This window comes from Agrilus planipennis, unplaced genomic scaffold (assembly GCF_000699045.2).
Source record: "Agrilus planipennis isolate EAB-ADULT unplaced genomic scaffold, Apla_2.0 scaffold318, whole genome shotgun sequence".
In the NCBI taxonomy this organism is placed as follows: domain Eukaryota; kingdom Metazoa; phylum Arthropoda; class Insecta; order Coleoptera; family Buprestidae; genus Agrilus; species Agrilus planipennis.
Window position 1 is genome coordinate 76130 of NW_020439042.1, and position 21030 is coordinate 97159.

The 21030-nt window shown below is 29.6% G+C and overlaps 5 protein-coding genes across 12 annotated transcripts; 2 read left to right on the forward strand and 3 right to left on the reverse strand.

Annotated features, from left to right (window-relative positions):
* Positions 1–1759: 1759 nt before the first annotated feature.
* Positions 1760–9629, reverse strand: LOC108742361 (anoctamin-1). Of its 6 annotated transcripts, none has more exons than XM_018477545.2 (11): positions 9467–9628; positions 9297–9395; positions 8775–9000; positions 7296–7532; positions 6566–6711; positions 5390–5549; positions 4709–5329; positions 3880–4242; positions 3312–3564; positions 2555–3190; positions 1760–2115 (listed from the first exon to the last, which is right to left on the reverse strand). In XM_018477545.2, exons 3-11 carry the CDS (start codon positions 8988–8990, stop codon positions 1982–1984), a joined length of 2766 nt encoding a protein of 921 aa, XP_018333047.1. In that variant the 5' UTR covers positions 8991–9000; positions 9297–9395; positions 9467–9628; the 3' UTR covers positions 1760–1981. The 6 variants fall into 6 exon arrangements, with proteins under 6 accessions (XP_018333047.1, XP_018333046.1, XP_018333049.1 ...); XM_018477544.2 differs by having other exon boundaries at positions 9449–9628; XM_018477547.2 differs by having other exon boundaries at positions 8820–9000; positions 9449–9623.
* Positions 8596–12953, forward strand: LOC108742362 (putative leucine-rich repeat-containing protein DDB_G0290503). Of its 2 annotated transcripts, none has more exons than XM_018477550.2 (6): positions 8596–8745; positions 10111–10382; positions 10444–11117; positions 11175–11457; positions 11508–12260; positions 12320–12953. In XM_018477550.2, the coding sequence occupies exons 2-6, from the start codon at positions 10128–10130 to the stop codon at positions 12371–12373; spliced, it is 2019 nt and encodes a 672-aa protein (XP_018333052.1). In that variant the 5' UTR covers positions 8596–8745; positions 10111–10127; the 3' UTR covers positions 12374–12953. The 2 variants fall into 2 exon arrangements, with proteins under 2 accessions (XP_018333052.1, XP_018333051.1); XM_018477549.1 differs by lacking the exon at positions 8596–8745 and adding an exon at positions 9804–9878.
* On the reverse strand, positions 12613–13919 carry LOC108742363 (programmed cell death protein 6). Its single transcript, XM_018477551.2, has 4 exons — positions 13639–13919; positions 13478–13584; positions 13145–13413; positions 12613–13092 (listed from the first exon to the last, which is right to left on the reverse strand). The coding sequence occupies exons 1-4, from the start codon at positions 13692–13694 to the stop codon at positions 12991–12993; spliced, it is 534 nt and encodes a 177-aa protein (XP_018333053.1). The 5' UTR covers positions 13695–13919; the 3' UTR covers positions 12613–12990.
* A 1093-nt stretch (positions 13920–15012) lies between these two features.
* LOC108742354 (programmed cell death protein 6-like) lies at positions 15013–16988 on the reverse strand. 2 transcript variants are annotated; one of them, XM_018477534.1, is made up of 6 exons: positions 16888–16915; positions 16244–16357; positions 16061–16121; positions 15861–15967; positions 15386–15654; positions 15013–15329 (listed from the first exon to the last, which is right to left on the reverse strand). In XM_018477534.1, exons 1-6 carry the CDS (start codon positions 16898–16900, stop codon positions 15228–15230), a joined length of 666 nt encoding a protein of 221 aa, XP_018333036.1. In that variant the 5' UTR covers positions 16901–16915; the 3' UTR covers positions 15013–15227. The 2 variants fall into 2 exon arrangements, with proteins under 2 accessions (XP_018333036.1, XP_018333037.1); XM_018477535.2 differs by lacking the exon at positions 16244–16357 and having other exon boundaries at positions 16888–16988.
* Positions 16989–17234: 246 nt separating this feature from the next.
* Positions 17235–20981, forward strand: LOC108742356 (phosphoinositide 3-kinase adapter protein 1). The gene has a single exon (XM_018477539.2). It carries the CDS (start codon positions 17781–17783, stop codon positions 19935–19937), a length of 2157 nt encoding a protein of 718 aa, XP_018333041.1. The 5' UTR covers positions 17235–17780; the 3' UTR covers positions 19938–20981.
* The last annotated feature ends 49 nt before the right edge of the window (positions 20982–21030 follow it).

The following is a 21030-nucleotide window of genomic DNA, read 5'->3' on the forward strand; positions in this document are numbered from 1 at the left end:
TCTAACAATTTCAACATTATATACAGTTAATGAGAAACAATAATCACTAATGAGAATTTTCCTTACTTCGCCAAATCAGTTTTACCTAATCAAGGATATCGTAAGCTTAAACTAACACTTTGTTACAATTTTTCTCAAAAAAAGTTAACCAATAGAGGGTACATATATAATATAATATATATGTACTGTTAAAAAATGCAAACTTTTTACAGGAAGCTGCAACTAAGTGTCTACTTTTTTTTATATTAAGGGGTGTATATTTACTGGTCTCCAGTGTTTAATTAGACTGATTCGCAAGTATATTATTGACGTGTCTCTGTATGAAAAGATACTTTGTACATGTTGTACATTTACATCGTCACAAAGCACTTACAGTATTGCTGTTAATAACTTTTACACGTAAAAAATACTTGTAATTATATTATAAATAATCGCCTTTCTTCGTTTTAACTTTTTTTTAAAGAGTCAGTGGCAGAATATTATGTCTACATGTTATAAAGCTTTTCTATTCAAATATACAAAGTACCTATAACAAATTTACATACATGTTATTTATCAGTTTCAATGGTCTGTGACCGTGTTACATTTGGCAAAATATATTTCTTTTCTATTAATCGAATTGTTTGATTGAAAAACTCTTATTAAACACCAATTTAAAAAGAGAGGTGTATAAAAGTGCTACTTATTTATTGTAAAGACAACAGAAAAAGGACAGAAAATATGATTTTGCTTTTTAATGCCTAGGTATAAGTACTTTGCCCATACCGTATTTACCTAATACTAATAATACTAATACCTACATAGGTAAATACAATAAAATCAAAATTCTATAAATATCTTCTACATTATAATCGCAAAACCCAGAAATACTCATGTATAATATGGAACATACCAATTTACCGCATTTACCTAATAGTAAAATGTATCTGGTAACTTCGTCACCTAAATGGAATCAACATTCTGAAAGTATATTCCACATAATAATTCGAAAAAGCCATTCAAGAAAGCTCCAGAAATATGTAAAACACTAATTTCAGCTAATTGGAAGCTGCCAATTTAATAGTCAAAAGGTTAAACTTACCGGCATCTGCTGATTGTAAGAGCGCAAGAAATCACAAAGGTAACTTTCATTTAAAAGTTCACCACAACATGAAATTAACAATAGTACTGTTAAGTTCAATCATTATTAATTAATAAAAAAGAAGAGTTAGCACAAGAACACAACTAAACACCGAAAAGAAAATCAAACAACACATAATTATTAAACTTGCTCAACTTTCTTGTACCGCACTCTTTCATCTAACTGTTGAAACTTTATTTCGTATAATCTCCGATGAGGGCGCCTGTTGCTGGATCAGATTCACATTACAGTGACCGCGAGAGCGAAATTTAAACGTACGCTTCAGAAAACAATTTTGAAATGAGCGTTAACTACTATTTATAAAAAAGACAATCCTCTTTTGATTATTGTTAACAAGAAGTCAATTAACTATCTTCTTTATACTTTTCGACACTTCGTCTTTAACATGAGATACTTCTACACAAAATTACTTATTTCTTAAATGATAATAAAATTAAAAGCACTTTCAAAAGTGTCAGGTTAAAAAGTAAACTTTCCTTTAAATTTTATAAAATGAATTTCTTTTTTATGATAAACTCATTTTTACTTTTGATATCAAACCTACTACAAATTTTATTCTAAGAGCAAAACGTAAGTTGACAAGTGTTTTAATAAGAAAACATTTATTAAAAACGTCAATTTGTTAACAGCATAGGTAAAATTTTTATTACAATAATTACAATAAAATTATATAAAACGTAGCTCCTATAACATCTAAAAGGCAAGGCAAAAAGGCCTCAGGCAACAGCTAATCTCTTTTGAATAATTATAAAATAATATAAAATAGAGTATTTAGCAAAGATTGCAGAAGTAGCGAGATAATAATAAATAATGTTAATATAATTAATCAGATAGTACCAATTAAGTCTCAGATATGTCATGGTACACAGAGTTTCTATTTCTTTGGATGACACCACCAAATGGTTCTCCCCTGTCATAATTACCTCCTGGGAGACTTCCATTCCTCTCATTATGAATAAAATCTCGAGAATTATCTAGAAAAAAATTAATATTATACAACCAAAACTGATTAATGATAAAAATATTACACTCATCGTCAATTTGAAGTTTATTACTTCCATTTTGCTATGTACTTATAGTTATGATTGTGACGAGATAATTATCGAATAGATAATGCATATTTTAATTAGTGTTTGATCTTTTTAATTTGTATTGAATATTTCTACCAATCATTTAATATTTTAATATTTTCACTGTTGTTTAATATTTCTACAAAGCACATGTTTTATTTACTGTACAATGCATCCTGTATGCTTTTATTCACCATATAAAGGTGCATACTTTCAATTTGATTTCGATTATTAATTTACGATAACCAATTGTATATAGGTAAAGTAATATATGTATGTAATCATTTGACTCTACCCTTACTTGAGCTAAATTAATTTTCTTAATACAATCATCTTTGCTTACCTTTCTTAGATCGTTCCCTGGCCCGTTGTGTCTCCTCCTTAATGATAGTTTCATTAACAGTATATGCTTCCCTCTTAATCTGGTCCCTGAGTTTTCGTGGCATGTCCGGTATACTTTGCACGATTGCGACTACTATGCTTACGAGATTCTGGAAGACAACCACGAAGGCCAATCGAGCCGCCAAAATGTGCCAATAAACTGACGGTCTTTTATATCGCATTTCGTGCCAGGGAGGATATCGATAATCTGGATATCGACACATGGCAACGTCGATTGAACTATTGACAGGTGCAGCACCGACCCGGAAGTCTCTCGTATCAAAAAACGAGAGAGTGAAATTTAAATAACCTTCCTCTGTATGTTCTTTGTTCTCTTTTAACAGATAGACAAGTTTTGGTATGAAGTTTGAAGAAAAGGCGATTATAAAGGCATTGGAAACAATAGAAATACGACCAAGGAAGTCGATTATTCGAAACCAGACGCCGATATTTTTGACTCGTCGTGGCACCGGGCGTCGATAATATTTAATGAATTTTTTGGCATCGAGACGCATTTCAAAAATGTTATTTATTAAAGCGAATAGAGGCGCTAAGGGAAACGCTGTGACAAAAATTGTCACAAACCCGTATTGGAGCACTGAAATTTAAAATAGAACAGTTAACAAATAATTAAATGAACATAAATTTAATTAAAAAAAATGTAAACTATTGGCGTGATTAGCCTTGAGATTATTAAGTGAAATAAAATAAACTCTCACCCATCTCAAGATATTCCGTGAACAGCCTTGTATCTCCCAACTCTGTTAACTTATAATCTTCGGTCCATTGGTTACAGCTGACTATAGCATCGTCACTACCCGCAGTATCCAAACCTGTCTTTATCATAAACGTGTTATATAATTTCATTAAGAACGGAATCAAAAGCTCTAAGATACTGTTAATCGCTTGGTTGCCGATCATTATAATCGCCAATTGGATGGTAAGCTCCATAAGGCACCCACCAGGATTGCACTAAAATAATAAAAAATACTTAAGTTGTATCTTAAAAGCCACATAAAGTATCAAAAAGAGTATTAAAATATGAAGAAAATAAGAAACTAAAAATAATGTTATGGGGTAAAAAAATAGACTAAAGATCGAACATAGTAAAAGAGAAAACAGAAAATTTAAACAAATAATTAATATATTTTTACACATCATGCATACACCACGCATGCACACCCAAAATATTATGTCAAATACAGCACCAATATTACTGCATGTTTCATTTGTAAACAATTTTTTTACAGCATTGGTACACAATAAAAAAGATAAAAAGGCGCTTACCTCTTCCTGTCGATATCCAAAGACTTTATTGTATTTCGCAGGGTATCCGACAAATTTCCCTTTCAAAAATGCTATGTAAAAAATACTTGAATAATAATTGACGAATTGGAACATGTAAATTTTAAGAGTCAAACTGTTGTCGTACTCGGTCTGGGACCTCTGCAGTTCCATTTCAGTCAACCAAACAGCCAATTTATCGTAAATAAGATTTAAAATTACAATGCAAACCAAATTTATTAGACCAGCAGTAACAGGCACCACGTACACACGATAACTTAATCTGTCTGCATATAAAGCGCTAGAAGTGACTAGAGACATCCTGTATATAATTATACCAACGACCACACTCAAAGCTAAACATATCTGCAAAATAAGAAATAACAGAAGAAATTACCACATGTTAAGTTAAAATTAAGACAAAAAAGCTTATTTGCAATTAATGATATCCAAGTTTATTTCTTTACATTTTCATCCATTCTTAATCTCAGCGCGCTAAAGACGCAATTTCCAGTTTAAATTTTTAGAAATGATAATATTTGCAATATATATAAGTATAAGTATATGTATAAGCTAATGACTGTGAACGTTTTACGTAATTTCGAATGATGTACATATTTGAAGAACTATTGAGATTAAAAACAGTTTGTTTAATACTTTTTTTAAATTAACCTTTACTCCCAATTTAAATGCTACTGTTGGATGTTTTTTTTTCTAAGAGTGTTTATAATTGTAATCCAGTGATGGTTTATGCTTGTAAAAAAATATTTTTGGTACTACTTCTTCCCAAAGTTTGGCTGCATATGCACTTGTTCAACAGTATACAACTTACCCAAAAAATTGCCAAAGTAAAACTAAGAATAATAGAAGGAACTTTAACACGCCAAAAGGGCACCACAGGCTCATTCATTTGGAGTGTAACATTCAATTTATGTTTTTTGGCATTAGCTAATCTAGTTAAGTACTCGGTCCTCGGAGGCTCGGCCTCCAAGTCGAACCCTGTCAGACCCCATCGATGAGTAATCTCAGCACTGTAACGCTTCCACAGTTCCAGATATAAAGCACTCCAGAAAGACATAAAGACGGCAAAGACGATTGTCATAGGATTATCTATCACTCGAGCCACCTTCGCATAAATACAAGTCTTGGACAGTTGCCAGTAATCGCAATATTTATCGCAAAGTGGACACATTGTGATGTTCAAGTTACAAATGTCTCGACTAATAGTGTCGTTATCAAGAGTTGCCAGACCGAATATAACACAGACCAAACCGATCAAAGCCGCAGGGATCAACATGTGGGTGTAAAATCCTAACCAGGTGAAGTACAGAGCAAATTTGACACCGAAATATTCTTTTATGTAATCTATGGGCTGTAATTTCATGCACTTGGACACTGCTGCCCACTCGGTAAGCAAAAGGTGACGTTGCGAACCTGGTGTCTTAGGATCCCCCTGGAAGAGCGTATGCTATTTATCAGAACGCGAAAAAAACATTTCAAAATATGCACTTACATCATGCAGAGGATACGCAGCTTTATACACACCTTCTGACGTAAGCATTTTAATGCCCCTATTTTGGTTCTCTTCGTCGAATTTTTCACGTTCAAGAATGTACGAGACCACTATCAAACGAACGGATGTCGAAAAGAAATTCGGCGATTCTGTGTCAAACCTGAAAATTTTACATAAATAAATGAATTGCCACAAATTACTCCTGTTATGATTCTTAATATTTGAATAGATTGTTGTGCTAATAGTAGAATATATCCTGAGTATGTATGTAAAAAAAATGGAAATGTAAATACCAGGAAAAAACAAAGGCAGCTAATTACAAATTATTCCAGTGCATTCTGTTAAATAATGATAAGTAAATAACTGTTTCAATTAAATTTGAATGATTTTACAATATCTATCTTGGAACATTATTTTGCATTTTCTCTATTACACAACTCTTTAATTTATAAGAAAATTAAATACAATAAAAACCTAGTCATTTTTGTAGTTACTCTCCATATTTAAATTAAAAAAAGAGAAGCACAAAATGCGATTCAAATTCATCAATTAACACTCTTAATAAGTATTGTAATGCTTTCAAAATTAAATATTTTATAAGTATTTTAAGAAGACTACCGAGATTGGCCTGTAAAGAGATACACAAATGACAATAAGAGTGGGTTTACTGAATAAAAATCCGACAATGACAATGACGGTGAGCAAGACGAATAAAGAATTAACTGCTCTCTAAATAATACAAGTGGAATACATGAAATAATACTGTAAAGTGGTCGCATGTATCAGCGTACGCACAAGTCTTTTTACATCCCATCCTCACAACTAAGCGATTCCTTGCAGACTGCTTTGTGTCTCTTAGAAACCTACATGATAGTCTACCTAAATCCATTAGTTATTTTAACATCGTAACTTATCTTCAGTCTCTTTCGATTAAAAACATTGCCAGTACATAAGTTAATATTGAAATTTAAACTTTATTTTAATCATTAACCCATCATCCTATAGTATTCGAATTAAGTGCATAATAATTAGTTTGAAGTGTAGTTTAATCCACCACAAGGTAGTACTTATCCACCAACTGGTTACTCCATACACAGATCTCGGTAGTCTCCATTGTAAATGGTAGTAAAAAGAAGTTCAATTTTGTTGTCATAATATTACAATTAAATTGCTTACAAATAACTTTTATTTCTTGCATATGGTGCAGTCAGTTTATATTTTTGTTTAGGAAATTTATTTTCATCAACTTCAACTTGAAGTATTTTTAAAATATTCGACACCATCGAATCCAACATGTTGGGTTTTTCCTGGTCGGAAATTGGCTGCAATAATAAATAAGCAAGTACCAATATAAATTCACATCTAGGATGATATAAAAATCGAATTTGCTTATCCTGATCTACACTTCTAAGTAATTTAACAAAGACATAAAAGTCCAATAAAAGTAAAAGTTTCACTTTAAAAAGAATTTATTTAATTTATTTAAGAAATTATTTGTGCACATCTCTGAATCAGCCAGAAATAATTTTTGACAATTTCACTGAAATATAAATCAACTAAATATCAAACAAAATCTTGTGAATTCATGAATTATAAATAAGTAATAGTTAATATAAAAATAAATAAGGTGGAAGTTGTACTTCGAAAACAAACAATTTTACCTTTTAAAATAATCGTAACATTTACAATTTAAATTATGTACCTATTTAAAATGCTATTTGTTTCAATTGTATCCAAAAAATTATCGCTATCCATAAATTACTTATCATTCTCATTAATTATTCATTCTATGCTGAAAGAATTTACGCAAATAGAACATTTTTACTAAAAATAGTGAATACGCCACATTACATAAATGTGTAATTTATTCACAAATATTAAAAAAAGAAGCTAAAATAAAACTTACGTCTTTTAAAGGTAATCTCAATTTTAAAACTTCCGCATATCTGCTGAGTACCTCCTCTGGAGCATGAATTTTCACGAAACATATCTTTTGGTTTTCCTCTTTTTCCAACAACAGACCCTGTTCTTGTAAATTTGCTTCAAACTTTTCCCTTTTTCGCTTATGTTCAGAGTTGTCATTTTCAGTATAAGCTAACACAAAATCTACACTTAAATCACTCTGAGAAAAACTCCTCCAGTTCTATAAAAAATTACTATTAACGCTAATCGCATTCGAGCAAATATCAAAAATGCAACTGAAGCAGAACCCAAGAAAAACTTAATTGTTAATTTTTTTTAATTGAATAAGCACCTAATCTTTTTATGTATATTCATACATGTATGAAAGTTGGTAAATTAAATTTTTCAAAATTTGTTTAAAAAAACAAATGAATAATAAAAACAAATGAAAAAGAAATCAAATATGCAAACAATATTAATTAACTCAAATGTATTTTAAATTAATATTAAAATGATAAGCATAACAGCAATTTGTAGAATTCTACCTACTTATCAAGGCGATTTATCAACAAGCACTTTTTGAAAAGATTACATTTTAAGTACACATATCGATATAAATATTCAACCCCCCATAAAGTAATTTATCACACTTAAGTACTGGTCTCATTAAAAACCATTTAAAATCTTTCAACATATTCCATTACATTTGGGTTTTTTTGACCTGAATATTCATGATAATAGAATAATTAAATAACATCTTGACAATAATAAAACCACTAAAGTAGGTATGTTTCTAAATATAATATCAGTAAAACTTGGAAAAGCAAAAACTATTTTCTGACTCTCTTACAATCAAATAAAGCGGTTTTAACTAAAGAGCTCATTTATATGCAAAAATTAAGTACTCACTCCTGGTAGAAAAGTTAACATTGTTAGTCAAAGGATGTTGTTATAATTGGAATTAAAGCAACCAAAAAATGCAAACAAAAACACAACACCAAGTGTTATAGAACAGTTAAAAAAACTAAAATATAATAAGCTTATCTTTGGCAGGCAAGAGATTAGAGTACAAAATTTATTTTCCTAATACCACATTTTCGACTAACTATTAATGTTACTGACTGAGTCATATTTAACTGCATCATTCAGCTTGATATCATTATTTTATACACTACATTTTCAATAAATCTATAAACAATTCCATAATGAGCCAATAAAAATGAGCAATTAAAAAAGACAAAAGGGTAACAAAACTTTTAAAGAAAAGGCTCAAAGAATAAAAAGCAATTTAAATTATCAGTATACAAACATCATTAAAAAAATGTTTAAAATGTTTACCCAGATATAAAACAGTAATGTTTACATCGTGTATGTAAGTACTGCATTTGAAAATGTGTAAAGATTCGTTACTTGAGAAGTGAAATGTTAAAAGTAAAAAAAGCAAAATTATATAGGTACTTGATTTATAAATTCAATTTTGTACCCTATCTTTCCACTCAGAATACGTAGTGACATTTTTATTAGAGACCTTTTTTTGTTTTTCTGGTGTGCTAACCAAATTGTCTAATTCCATATCCCAAGCAGAATAATAAACTGTGCTCCTTGAAAGTCTTTTGTCTATATCACTGCTTCTTCTTCTCCCAAATGAAGAAAAAGAATTTACAGACTTTGTATCAAAAAAATCATCATCATCATCCATCTTTCAAATCCTGCAATCAACAGAATATGACATGACATCACCCTATATATTTAGTAATTATGAATATGAGATACAGATGAGCTCCTTATGAAGATTCTGATGTTTACATGTAACTTTAAAGAATTAAAATAAAAACTATAGCAACTTACTTTAGAATGTAAATTCTAATAAATAATAATTATTGTATATATTTATAGATATAAAAAACCAACAGAAAGTTGTGTTGCTACTAATAGGAGAATATAAAAGGGTAGGGCAAGGTTCAACTTCACAGATGCAAAATTCAACTTAAAAATATACGAGTACCATGATTTATAAGAGGTGCTCAGTGTCAGTGACGAAATATGCGAAATGCAAAATGGTTTTCATGCATATCGTTTCACTTCGCATACTAACGGATGGAAACTAAAAGCCATGTGTAAATTTAAAAATAAACATTTATAATTATTTAGCACTACCACTTTATAAAAATGTACCTATTTGCCTTAACAAAAACTTCACTGCACATTAGAAATCTTTACAAGATGTTGATATTTCACTCATACGACTAACAACAAAATACGAAATGTGTTTTATTTATCGTTAAATTATTTTTAACCTCAACGACCGTCATTGCGATAACGAGTTGACCGGTTAGAACTTTTATTCACGATTAGTTTCTAACAATTGTATTTCAAAGAAATGACATCACTCTTTAAATTATTCCATGATTCCGCTGTTTATTTACTAGTTTACTTAGAGTTTACTCCCATTTATTACATCCGCACATGCGACAATGTGAAAAACACCAAAAATTTCTATTTCCCATTGTTGGTAAAAACTCGGATATAGGAAGCTTAGATACAGGGTGTTTCATGTAACGTTACGAAACATTTTCATTAATGTAAGGTAGGCTTCCAAAGGCGAGCATTTTTGATTTGCACTAAAAAATCAATTCAATTCTATCAAAATATATATCTAAGAATTGATTTTTAAAAAAAATTGTGATGTATAAAGTTTGGTTATATTAGTAGTTTCTTTTTCTTGTTAAAGTTGTTAACATAAGAGGTATACAATTTCAGTTGGTAACAAATTTTTAAAACTTTAATTAATTGTACTAATCAGAAATATAATTGATTAGAAGTTTACGTTTTAAATATGGAAAAGATTAAAGAAGACCTTCCTAACAATCAAAACTACGTATTTAAGAAGCACACCCCTTCGTTATGTGCAAATTCAAGTTTACTAGAAAAACACAATGAGGAAATTTTACTGAATATCCAACAAGAAGACAATAATTCCAAAAGTAATGAAATGAACGAATATATACCACAATGCAAGTTTAAATATCAAAGCAGTATTATTTTAAACCAATTTGTGGATTTACAAGAAAACGAAGTTATAAACACTCAAGTATATGAATACATATGCTAATTAATAATAAATTCCTTTCCTTCTGAAATTCACATTTTAGATGAAAGAAGCAGCAATCGACACTTCATTAAAAAATGAATTGTTGTTACTGAATAATCAGTTGAACGTATACGAAAAAGAAAAGTTGAAACTATTACAGGAAAAAGAACAACTTGAAATAGATTGTCAAAATGAAAAAATACTATTAAAGGAGCTTGAGAACGAAATGATTAGCACAGGTCAAATGATAGGGGCACTGAAGGAGTTCTTTTCTGTTTTAGAATGCAATTACAAAAATAATTCAAATGATTTAAGTTGCTTGAAAAACTCTGAAGATACAATTTCTGACACGCACAAACAACTTTATAAAGTATTTAATACAAAACAGACCGAAATACTAAAATCAGAAGAAGTTATCGCTAACATAGAGGACGAAAATGATCAACTACATTTAGAAATCAAAAATTTTAGAGAAAATGTAGACATTTTGCAAAATGTATACAATAGCAAAGAACAAATTTATTTAACCATGAAAGAAGAATACAATCAGGAATTAAGCAAACGCCAGGAACTTTTAAATTCTTATAATACTGAAGAAAAGGTAAATGAAAAGTTAAGAGATTCTCTTAAATCTCTTTGCGTAGAAGATCTCATTTCTGAACGAGATAAGAAACAAAAGGAATTCGAAATAAATTTACTAGCAAACAAGCAAGTTGTAGAGAACATTTCTAACAAGTATTTATTTCAATAATTAAATTACATTCTATTTTTAATAATTTTTAATACATTTAGTCTACGGGTCTCTTCCGAGGACAAGAAGAACAAGGAACAAGAAATGAAAAAAATTCTTAAGGAAATAACAGAAAATATTGGACTCATTGATGAAGCAGAAAATGAAGTAGGTCAACTACAAACAAAAATTACTGGCTATGAGAGGAGCATACGTGAAATCCAGGATAAGAACAACAAAATAGTTCTTGATCTGCAAAACGAAATAGAATATACTCAAAGTAAACTTCGTGAAGCAAACAATGCAATTGAAGACGAAAAAAAAATACAGGAAGCATACAGCATGGTAAGGAATGTTATCTATTTTTTTTTTATGTATTTCTTTGTATATTTTAGGACCTTGCCTCTGATCAAGACAAAAAACAAAAACTGAATGGTTTGATGGAAAAGCACTTCCAGTTAAAAGACAGATTAAAGATCACAAACAACCTCAATTTGAATAAAATAGCAGAACTAAAAAAAATGCAGGAACAGCTAAGAAATAAATTAACAGAGAACAACAATCTTCTGTTGATTTTACAAAAAGAAAATTTGGAAGCAGAAATTGCCTTCAATCGAGAGAAAGAACAATTGGAAAAAGAAATAGACATAATGGAACAGAAAAACAAAAAAGATAAAGAAGAACAAGAAAATAAACTTTCTGTAATCAATAACGAGATCTCCATATTTACTCGAGAAAATGAAAGAGTTGAAAAAGAAAGACAAAAAAAATTGCAACTGCTAATGAAGCAGAACCCAGGCATACTGGAAAAACTTAAGACAGACTACGCTGGAAACATTAAAAAGAACGAAAAAATACAGAATGAAATTAACAGAAAAAAACACCAACTAACCATCATTAAAAGCAAAAACCAAACATTGTCCAAAGAAATTCAAACAATGAAAGGGGGAACAGCAAGAAATCAGGTAAAAAAATCAACTGCTGTAAAAGAAAAAGAACGACCAAATTCTGGGATACTAAAAAAACCTTTGCAAACTTCAAGATCCCCTTACAAGAAAGTTACATTTTCAACTACATCCCATGATGTCCACAACATCAGCCGCAGTAAGACTCAAATATCAGAGCAAAACACTACATTACCATCACAGGTACAAATATGAATGCATCCTTGTATTTCTCTTAGTGAAATTTTTTTTTTTTTCAATAGTACGAAGAGTTCGAGCGCTTATTTGATACGTTAAAGGACTCTGACAAGGAATAGACATTATTATTTTCAGTTATTGTTTCCATTAATATTAATTATTTCGTTATTTTCTAATTGTTACATTAAAAATAACATTTATGTTTGCAATTAAATTAATGTTTGTACAATAAAGTTTGATAAAATGTTAATGCGTATTCATTATATTTGGAGAGTGTTGTAGGGTGTAAAATAATGTATTAAATATACTAACCATAAATCTAAATGTAGTAGCGAAACTAGAAATAGAATACAGTGAGTTTGCTGTTTTCTAAAAATTGTTTTTTATTAATTTCTTCTTCCCCTATTTATGATAACAATTCATAGCATTGACCCTTGAGCTTACAGGGCTAAATACCTAATACTATACTCCTTTAGCAATGATTTTTTTCAATGCAACTACACTTTACAAAATACAGCTTCAGGACTAGTTTGTCCATGCTTTATTTTTATATATGTATTTTTAAGTATGCTTTATTACTGAATAATTAATATAAAAATAGAAAGCCTATTGGGCCAATTTAACATAAATAAGTTGCATTTCTTGTTTCATGTAGAATTATACTTTAAATACTGCATGTACCCTACTAAAAATTACAAATTCAAATGCTACAATATATCATTGACATGCTTAAACCTTATACTTTAAGACTAAAAACCATGCTTAAAAATTGATCATAATGAATAGTGATTACACCATCCTGATCTGTATCATGCTGGCGAAAAGCAGATGTTAAAGTCTAAAAAGAACAAATTAATATTCTTTCTTTTTTTTTTAATATTTTTACTTACATAAAGTACAACACAGCATTGTATAAAATCGTCAAATAATATAGTTCCCCTTCCATTTCGATCAAATTTTCTCATAATCAGATCTATAAGATTATCAGACAATCTATAGCCAAAGGTAGTAAGTGCTATTTTAAGTTCATTTCTATCAATATTCCCCGAATTATCTCTATCAAAAGATCGAAAACAATTTTGCCAATCAGTTACATATTTCCACAGTGCAGCAAAGTCTTCAAAACTGACTGTACCACGATTTTGTTTATCAAACATTCCTATTAAGGAATAACACAATAATATAGAAAATATGTTAACATATTTTATTATTTGTGAGCTTACCAATCATCAAACGCACTGTTTCTGGATTAAAAGGGTTCCATGTCCCATTTGATAGAGCCTGCTGAAGTTCATCAGATGATATGTAACCGCTTCTGTCTCTGTCAACTCTAAAATTAATTTCAAAATTACTATTAAATATTGTATTTTAAATTCTTCAATACCTTTGGAAAATGTCCCATAAAAATTCTCGAGAAGGTGCTGGAGACTCAAAAGCCATTGTTTTGTTTTAATATTAACAAATGAATGTAACTTCACTTTATTTATGTTTATGTATATTAGACGGTTTACACTCTATACTCGAGATTACGATATTACTTTTTCAACCAGTGTAATAAAACTCAATAAAAGAATATTACAACAATAAATAACACACTGATAATAAAAGAAACGTCCAAACCTTATTTAATACCACGTGATATCCTTCAATCACTTCAATGTTCATTTAAGAATTAAGATTATTATACTGATTATACTATTACTGGCTATGTTGCCAACAATTATCAAATAATTGCTTTGAAGGTAAATATGTAATTTTTTCTTAAAAAAAAACATGCAAAAGATATAAAGCATACACCTCATTGAGGTGTCTACCATTACACTTTTTAATTGCTGCCCTATTGTTACTCTTGGCGGCCATAATACTTTTTATTTGTTGCCGCTGTCGGCCATTATAAATTTCTGATTGTTGTTGTATTGTTGGCATTGTCGGTCATTATCCTTGTTTAATTATTACCCCTATCGGTCATTAAATTTTTTTAATTGTTGCTGTATTGAAATTTACCCTTGATTAAATATTATTTGAGTTTATTAATAACTAAAACAAAGTTAGAAACATAGAACACGAAATGTAATATTAGCATTTCATCGTAATCTTAATACTCTTCCTAAAATTTTAAAATTCTAACAACGTAATTTTATTCAAAAGACTAACAAATAATTTTACGAGTAATAAACTCTTTTGGTACTAAAAGGATTTAAGTGAGCAGTTTGTATTTTATGGTTGTGCTACTATTGCAAAAATATTTGGAGCTAAATATTTTTTTAATTATTTTCTTGATCAACAAAATTTACCTATCCAAAATCATTACATATACATAATATGAAAAAGTGTAATAAGACTAGGCAACATTGTAAAGGCAACTTTTAAAGTTTTTAAAAGTTTTTTCATAGTTCTTTCCTATTATTCCTATTACTCATTGCCAAATAAAGCTAATGAATCATACCCTTTTTGCTAGTTTTGCGTAAATAAAAGCATATATATATATATATATAAAACTGAAATACATTCCTGTAATATCATAGTAACAGCTTGTGGGTTATTTGTACTCACACTACCTATTAGGAAGACACAAATGACCCTTCAAAACTGTTCAAAGTAGTTGAACTGATTTCGATTGGACTTTACAAGACATGAAGAGGAGGATCTGGATTGTTTTTAGTTGTTTAACTGTTATGAAAATTGTGGTTATTATAAATAATTACCTACTCACATAAGTAAATAAATCTATTCTTAAAAAACATAAATATCACAACACTTTACTGAAAATACATCTTTAATTATTTACTGATAGAAATTTTACAACACCTAGAAGGTTTCATAAATATAATACTTAAAGCTTGTAAATAACTTGGCCATAATTGAGCTTATTTCTAATAGGTATTACATTTGAAGATTCCTACAGTATACATTATTCTTAAAACATACTAGGTATTACTGATTAAATAATGTAAAGGCCACACCTCAACGCAGTTAAATCTTTAAACTGAAAACCATGGATAAAAACTGCTCATAATGTATAGTAATTACACCATCTTGGTCAGTATCATATTGGCGGAATGCAGAAGTTAATGTCTACAAATAAAATTGAATTTGTAATATTCCAAACATTTGCAAAATTTTAAACTTACATATAAAACAATGCAGCACTGAATAAAGTCATCGAAAAGTATTGTTCCATGACCATGTCTATCAAATTTCCTTATTAATAAATCAACCAATGTATCTGATAACCTATATCCGAATGTTGTAAGAGCAGTCTTCAATTCATGCCTGTCTATGTTTCCTGAGTTGTCTCTATCAAAAGATCTAAAGCAATTTTGCCAGTCAGTTACATATTTCCATAAAGCTCCAAAATCTTCAAAATTTACTTGTCCACGATTATTTTTATCAAACATACCTAAAATAAAAAGTAAATTCTTTGACCTTAAAATAAAAACGATAGTTTTCTTGTTTAGTAACATCTGAGGTTTAGAGTTATCAAAATATAAACATTTGTAGAATATTTCACAAGATATAATTGGAGTCTTTTGTAATGGTTCTTTCATTCTAATTTTCCAGAAATAACTAACTAGAAATGTACCAGAAACAAAATTATTGACTCACCAATCATTAGTCGTACAGTTTCTGGATTAAAGGGGCTCCATGTTCCATTTGATAAAGCCTGCTGCAATTCATCTGCACTAATATACCCGCTTCTGTCTCTATCAACCCTAAAAACATTACATTTTTGTTTTTCTCGTTTTAATCAACCTTTTCTTATAACATTGTAACAAAAGTAAAACAAAATTTTATTATTTACTTACCTCTGAAAAACGTCCCAGAGAAATTCTCTGCTTGGCATAGGTGATGCAAACGCCATTTTTTCTTTAAATAAACAGAACTATTTTAAAGGCCAACTCAAGATTAATTATGTGAAAAACCGGCTAGTTGATAAAAGTATTAACATTAATAGTAAGTGCAATAATTTATAATTTTTACAACCTAACCTGTTGATTGTTGTCTAGAACCGAACACGATTTTAGAACATGACAATTGACATTTGAAATCTATCTGCGCTCTGCGCTTGCGTTTCTCCTGGCTTCCAGTAATTTTTTTCCCGGCTTAAAATTCAAATTTTAAAGTTATAATTTTAATTTCTGACAATTATTAAACAGAGAAATACCTAAAATACTCTCATTTAAAGTAAAAGAAATCGTTTAATTTATTAAACTGTGAGTAAGTAAATAAATCTAAGCAAATCATTTAAAGAAATCTAAAGTCTTCGTGATAATTAAGCAATTTAATTATTCATTTTCTAAATATTTAAGTCTTATATAACAATTAATATTTGGAATTTCATATATTCTGACTTCTAGTTTCTTTCTAGTGGAATAAATTAAGTGTATTTATGTTTCTGTTTATAATTAAACAGTGCCTTAATTAAACTACACAATAATTAATACTGCATTTACATTGTACTTTTGTTAAAATCAGACTTAAAACGTTCGCCTATATGTATAGTAACATGTCGTCAAACACCTATAATTAATTACAATTAGATTAGATCGTTAGTAAATCGGGTCACGTTTCAACTTCCCATTAAGGAACACTACTATAAACGCAGTCTTGTTTTGAATATAAATTGACCTACCTCCGGTAAACATCCGGTTAGGAATAACAATTTGTTGTAATATAAACACCTAGGGTACGTTAGAATAACTGTTTTTAACAGTCCAAAGTTATAACTACATAGGTATTAAATAATTTCTGTTATCTCACGTAATTTACACCTTTGTTTATATTTTTTTAACCGGAAGTATGACAGAGCCCAACAAATTTTAAGCATAAAAAGTTAATAAAAAAGAATCAAAATTGGAGAGTTAGAGTAGGAATAAATAAAAATATATAACATATATCTTTAACTTTAAATTTTAAACCGCAGGAATGTAGTTGCAAAACTATACATAGACATGCACTTCTAATTTATTTATTATTATTTTTGATATAATTACACAGAATTTTTGCATGTGATTGAATTTTTCTTCTACTTTATGGTGGTATGTTTGGTTCGTTATCGCCATCGTCTCCTCATCCACTTCCGGGTTATTTGAATCTGTTCATCTGTTCATCTTTGTCTATGATCATTGTTTATTTATCTGTAAGGGCTGTGTCGTAAAGATGTTTACATCTTAGTGAAAACATGAACCAAATAAGGGGACGAGATCGTGAGTGAAGAACTAGTCTTTGTGGAAACAAGGCGCAGCAAAGTGAATAATATTGAGATAACTGTGGCGCATTTCCTTTAAAACAACCCATAGTTCTTTGTCTTGTGGAAGCACATTTATTCTTACAAAGGAAGTTGATAGTATTTTCTGATCACGTTTGTCGTACCAAAGCGGCGGGAGGTGTCTTCCTTGTCGAATACAAATCGGATACATTATAATAGATTTGTTCCTGTCCGTGGCACAGAAACATTTCGAATTTTCAGTTATATTGTTCTTCAAAGAGTCGTAAGAAGTGTTTCGTATTTTATATTTTTAAAAAATGGCCTTAGATAATCCTTCTTATTTTGCTATTGCAAGTGGAATAGAAATAAAATGTTCATTCACAACTAAGGCAAATGGTTTTGAGATGTCTGATTTGAGTACAAAGTCTCATAAATCAATTTGTCGTTCATTAAGTTCTAATTCAGATAATTCCAATCATGAACTTACAATCCATGATCACAGATTGCCAGATTTTTATACTGATGAATGTAATATTAGTGAAACTGAGTGGAACTCTGCAAAGACTGTTACAAAAAGTGAAAGTGAAGTGCAAAAATCAGAAAATGAAGATGATGGATTTGATGTAGATAATCTGCGATATTATAATGTTTCAAGTGATACCTTTGCAGACAGACGTCATTCAACTGGTGCAATTGCAGCTAATGAAAGTAATGATAATCTTCCCCTTCAAAAAGATACTTCTCAGGCTACAGTTACAAGTAATTGTGTTGGAAAAAATCATGATTCACTTAGGCATTTTTCAACAGGAGCAGTATTAGATGATCATTCTTTAAGACATGGTTCATATCCAAGAAAACGTTGTAATTTGTGCAACAAGCGTCCACTTGTAAAAACTGAGAATATGGATGATATACTTATTGTTTCAATTAAGCAAAGTAACGCTGCAGCTCTGTGGGTTGAATATTTTATATCTTATTTTCAACAAATTAGTAAGCAAGCTAACAGAAAGCCTTTTAAAGTTTTATATATTGGGGCAGATGAATTTTCAGAGGCTGATTGTGATATTCGTTCCATTGCTGAAAGAATTTCTAATGTCAAACTTCAATTGATCGTTGTATGTCCCAGTATGTTAGAATATATAGCTAAGTATCCCACACCTTCTACAACTTTAGGAAAATTAATGATTCCTGATCGTACACTTGCTTTGCTCCTTGGAGTGAGTGATGATGATCTGATTGATGTACACAAACAGGTTTTACCCACATACTTTCAGTGGATGCGCTACCGAGTTGGACAAGATCAAGATGAAAATTTTACTAAAGAATTTCTCGCATCTGCAATGGCGATATTTTCAAAAGTTTGGAAACAGCAAAGCTCCGTTTTCTCTGGCGAAAAATCGCAATTCTCAGTACTACCAAAGAAAATAAAACAAGGTCAGAATAGCATTGTTATAATGCTTACACATCCTCTACAAAAAGACGACGTCATTAAAGTTTCGGTTGAAAGGTACAATGAACTCCTAGAAATTAAAACAGTAAAACGTCGTAATCCTTATACATTAAAAATTAGCGTTCCAGATATGTGCAACGAGATGTCAACAATTATAAACATTCTCGTTGAGAAAAACGGAAATATAATTGGAAGTCGTCCGGTGAAATGCGAAAGTCGTCTAAGAGAATTGGAGCAGATCTTACGTTCTCTCGATAATCCTATTAATTTTATGTGTCAGAGTTTGGGTCTTCCTTCCATTGATAGTAAAACATTAGATGCTTATTTGACAGAAGCATTTCAAAAGAACTTACCACCCCACTTTAATTTATGCGCTGACCCATTTATTTCTGACAAACCATATTCACAGAGGAACATGAGTAGAGGGGAATTTCCAACCCTTCTTCATTTTTCTGCTAGACATGGATTGGAAAATTTAACAAAAACTCTTCTGGAATGCCCCGGAGGAGAATTGGCTCGTGAAATAAAGAATGGTTCAGGAGCAACACCATATGAAATTGCAGAAAAACATGATTATGGTCAACTCCTTTATATGTTGAAAACACCTACAAAACATAGCGAAAGTCCAAGAAATAGTGACAGCTGTAAAAATGTCAAGTTGCATTTACGATTTAAAGAACCAGAAAACTGCAATAAATATTTTGAAGTAAAAGAAACTGAATTATATAAAGTTTGCCCACCACCTAGGCCTCTGCTTTCAGTATCTTCTACTGAAAGTCAAATGTCGTTAGATGGGATTAACAATAGAATAAGTGCAATTAGTTTTAGCAGTATAGATGACGTTAAAACGCCTAGCGACATAGACGAAAGAAAGGTTGTCATTCCAGAAAGTTTCGACTTGGAACATCTTCAGAAAGCAGTATCTTCTCTTGATTATACATTTCTACCACCACCAAAACCTGTTTATAATTTTAATGACATCCAACAAAATGGTAAATGTTTCAAAAAATTAAATGCTAATTAAGATATTTCTGAAATGGCTGGATATTCCAGTTTTTATATTTTTACTTTAAGATTTTTTTGTCACTTATATTTATTACTTTTATTCGATATCTAAACAAAGTAGATACCTGTTGAAGTTATTTATAGAAAAAATAGTGCCATAGTAATGATTAATTGATGTAAAATCAAATAATATTTATTTAAGTAAAACATTACAGTAATTAGTTATATTTCTTGTATCTTTCTGTTGTAATTAACTTTAAGAAGCATACGATTTATCACCAAAGATTTTTGAAAAACTCATGTTTTATTAACTAAACCTGCATTTTATTAGTTAATAAAAATGCTTTTTAAATATGTATATAAATTTAATTTCAGTGCCATAAGAGTAATCTTGTGTTTCTCACAATATTGAGATTTCTTAGACTGATAAAATCAATTGTCAATCTACATAATTTTAGTTGTAGTAATTTTATTTTAACATGGAAGTTTATGGACTAATCACTGCCTATATCTAAATAAATATACCAAAGGCATTTCCATTTTAAATTTTCATTGTCGAAAAAAATATGAAAAGGTTCTTTTAATACCTTGTTTTACAAAGTTTTTTGAATGAAATATACTGTGAAGTTATTTTTATAAATTTTTGATAATAATAAAATTAATTTTAAAATTTGACTTTTTATTTGAACATTAATTTTTTATTGGTAAGCAGGTAGATTTAGATGCACTATCATTAAAGCACGCAAAATAATGAATGCTAAATCTGACAATAATAACAAAAAAGGAAACAAACTTTGAATTTTGTTAAATACTTAATATTTCCAATTTTTCCTTTTATGTGCTTTATTTATACGTACACTAGGATACTTTTCCAAAAACTTAATTTTTTTTAGAAATTATTTAAAAAGATTTAATAAGAAAGCCTAACATGAAAATACAAATTATATTAGTAAAAAAAATAATTATGAAAAATTTAATTGTAAACTATTGTATTTTAGCAACAAATATGTAATAGTAGTAAAAAGAAGAAGAAATATTAAAGTAACAAGACAGCTTCTAAAATAGTCCACCTTTGCTTTCATAGCTACAGCTTTTGTAAAAATGTTTTTATA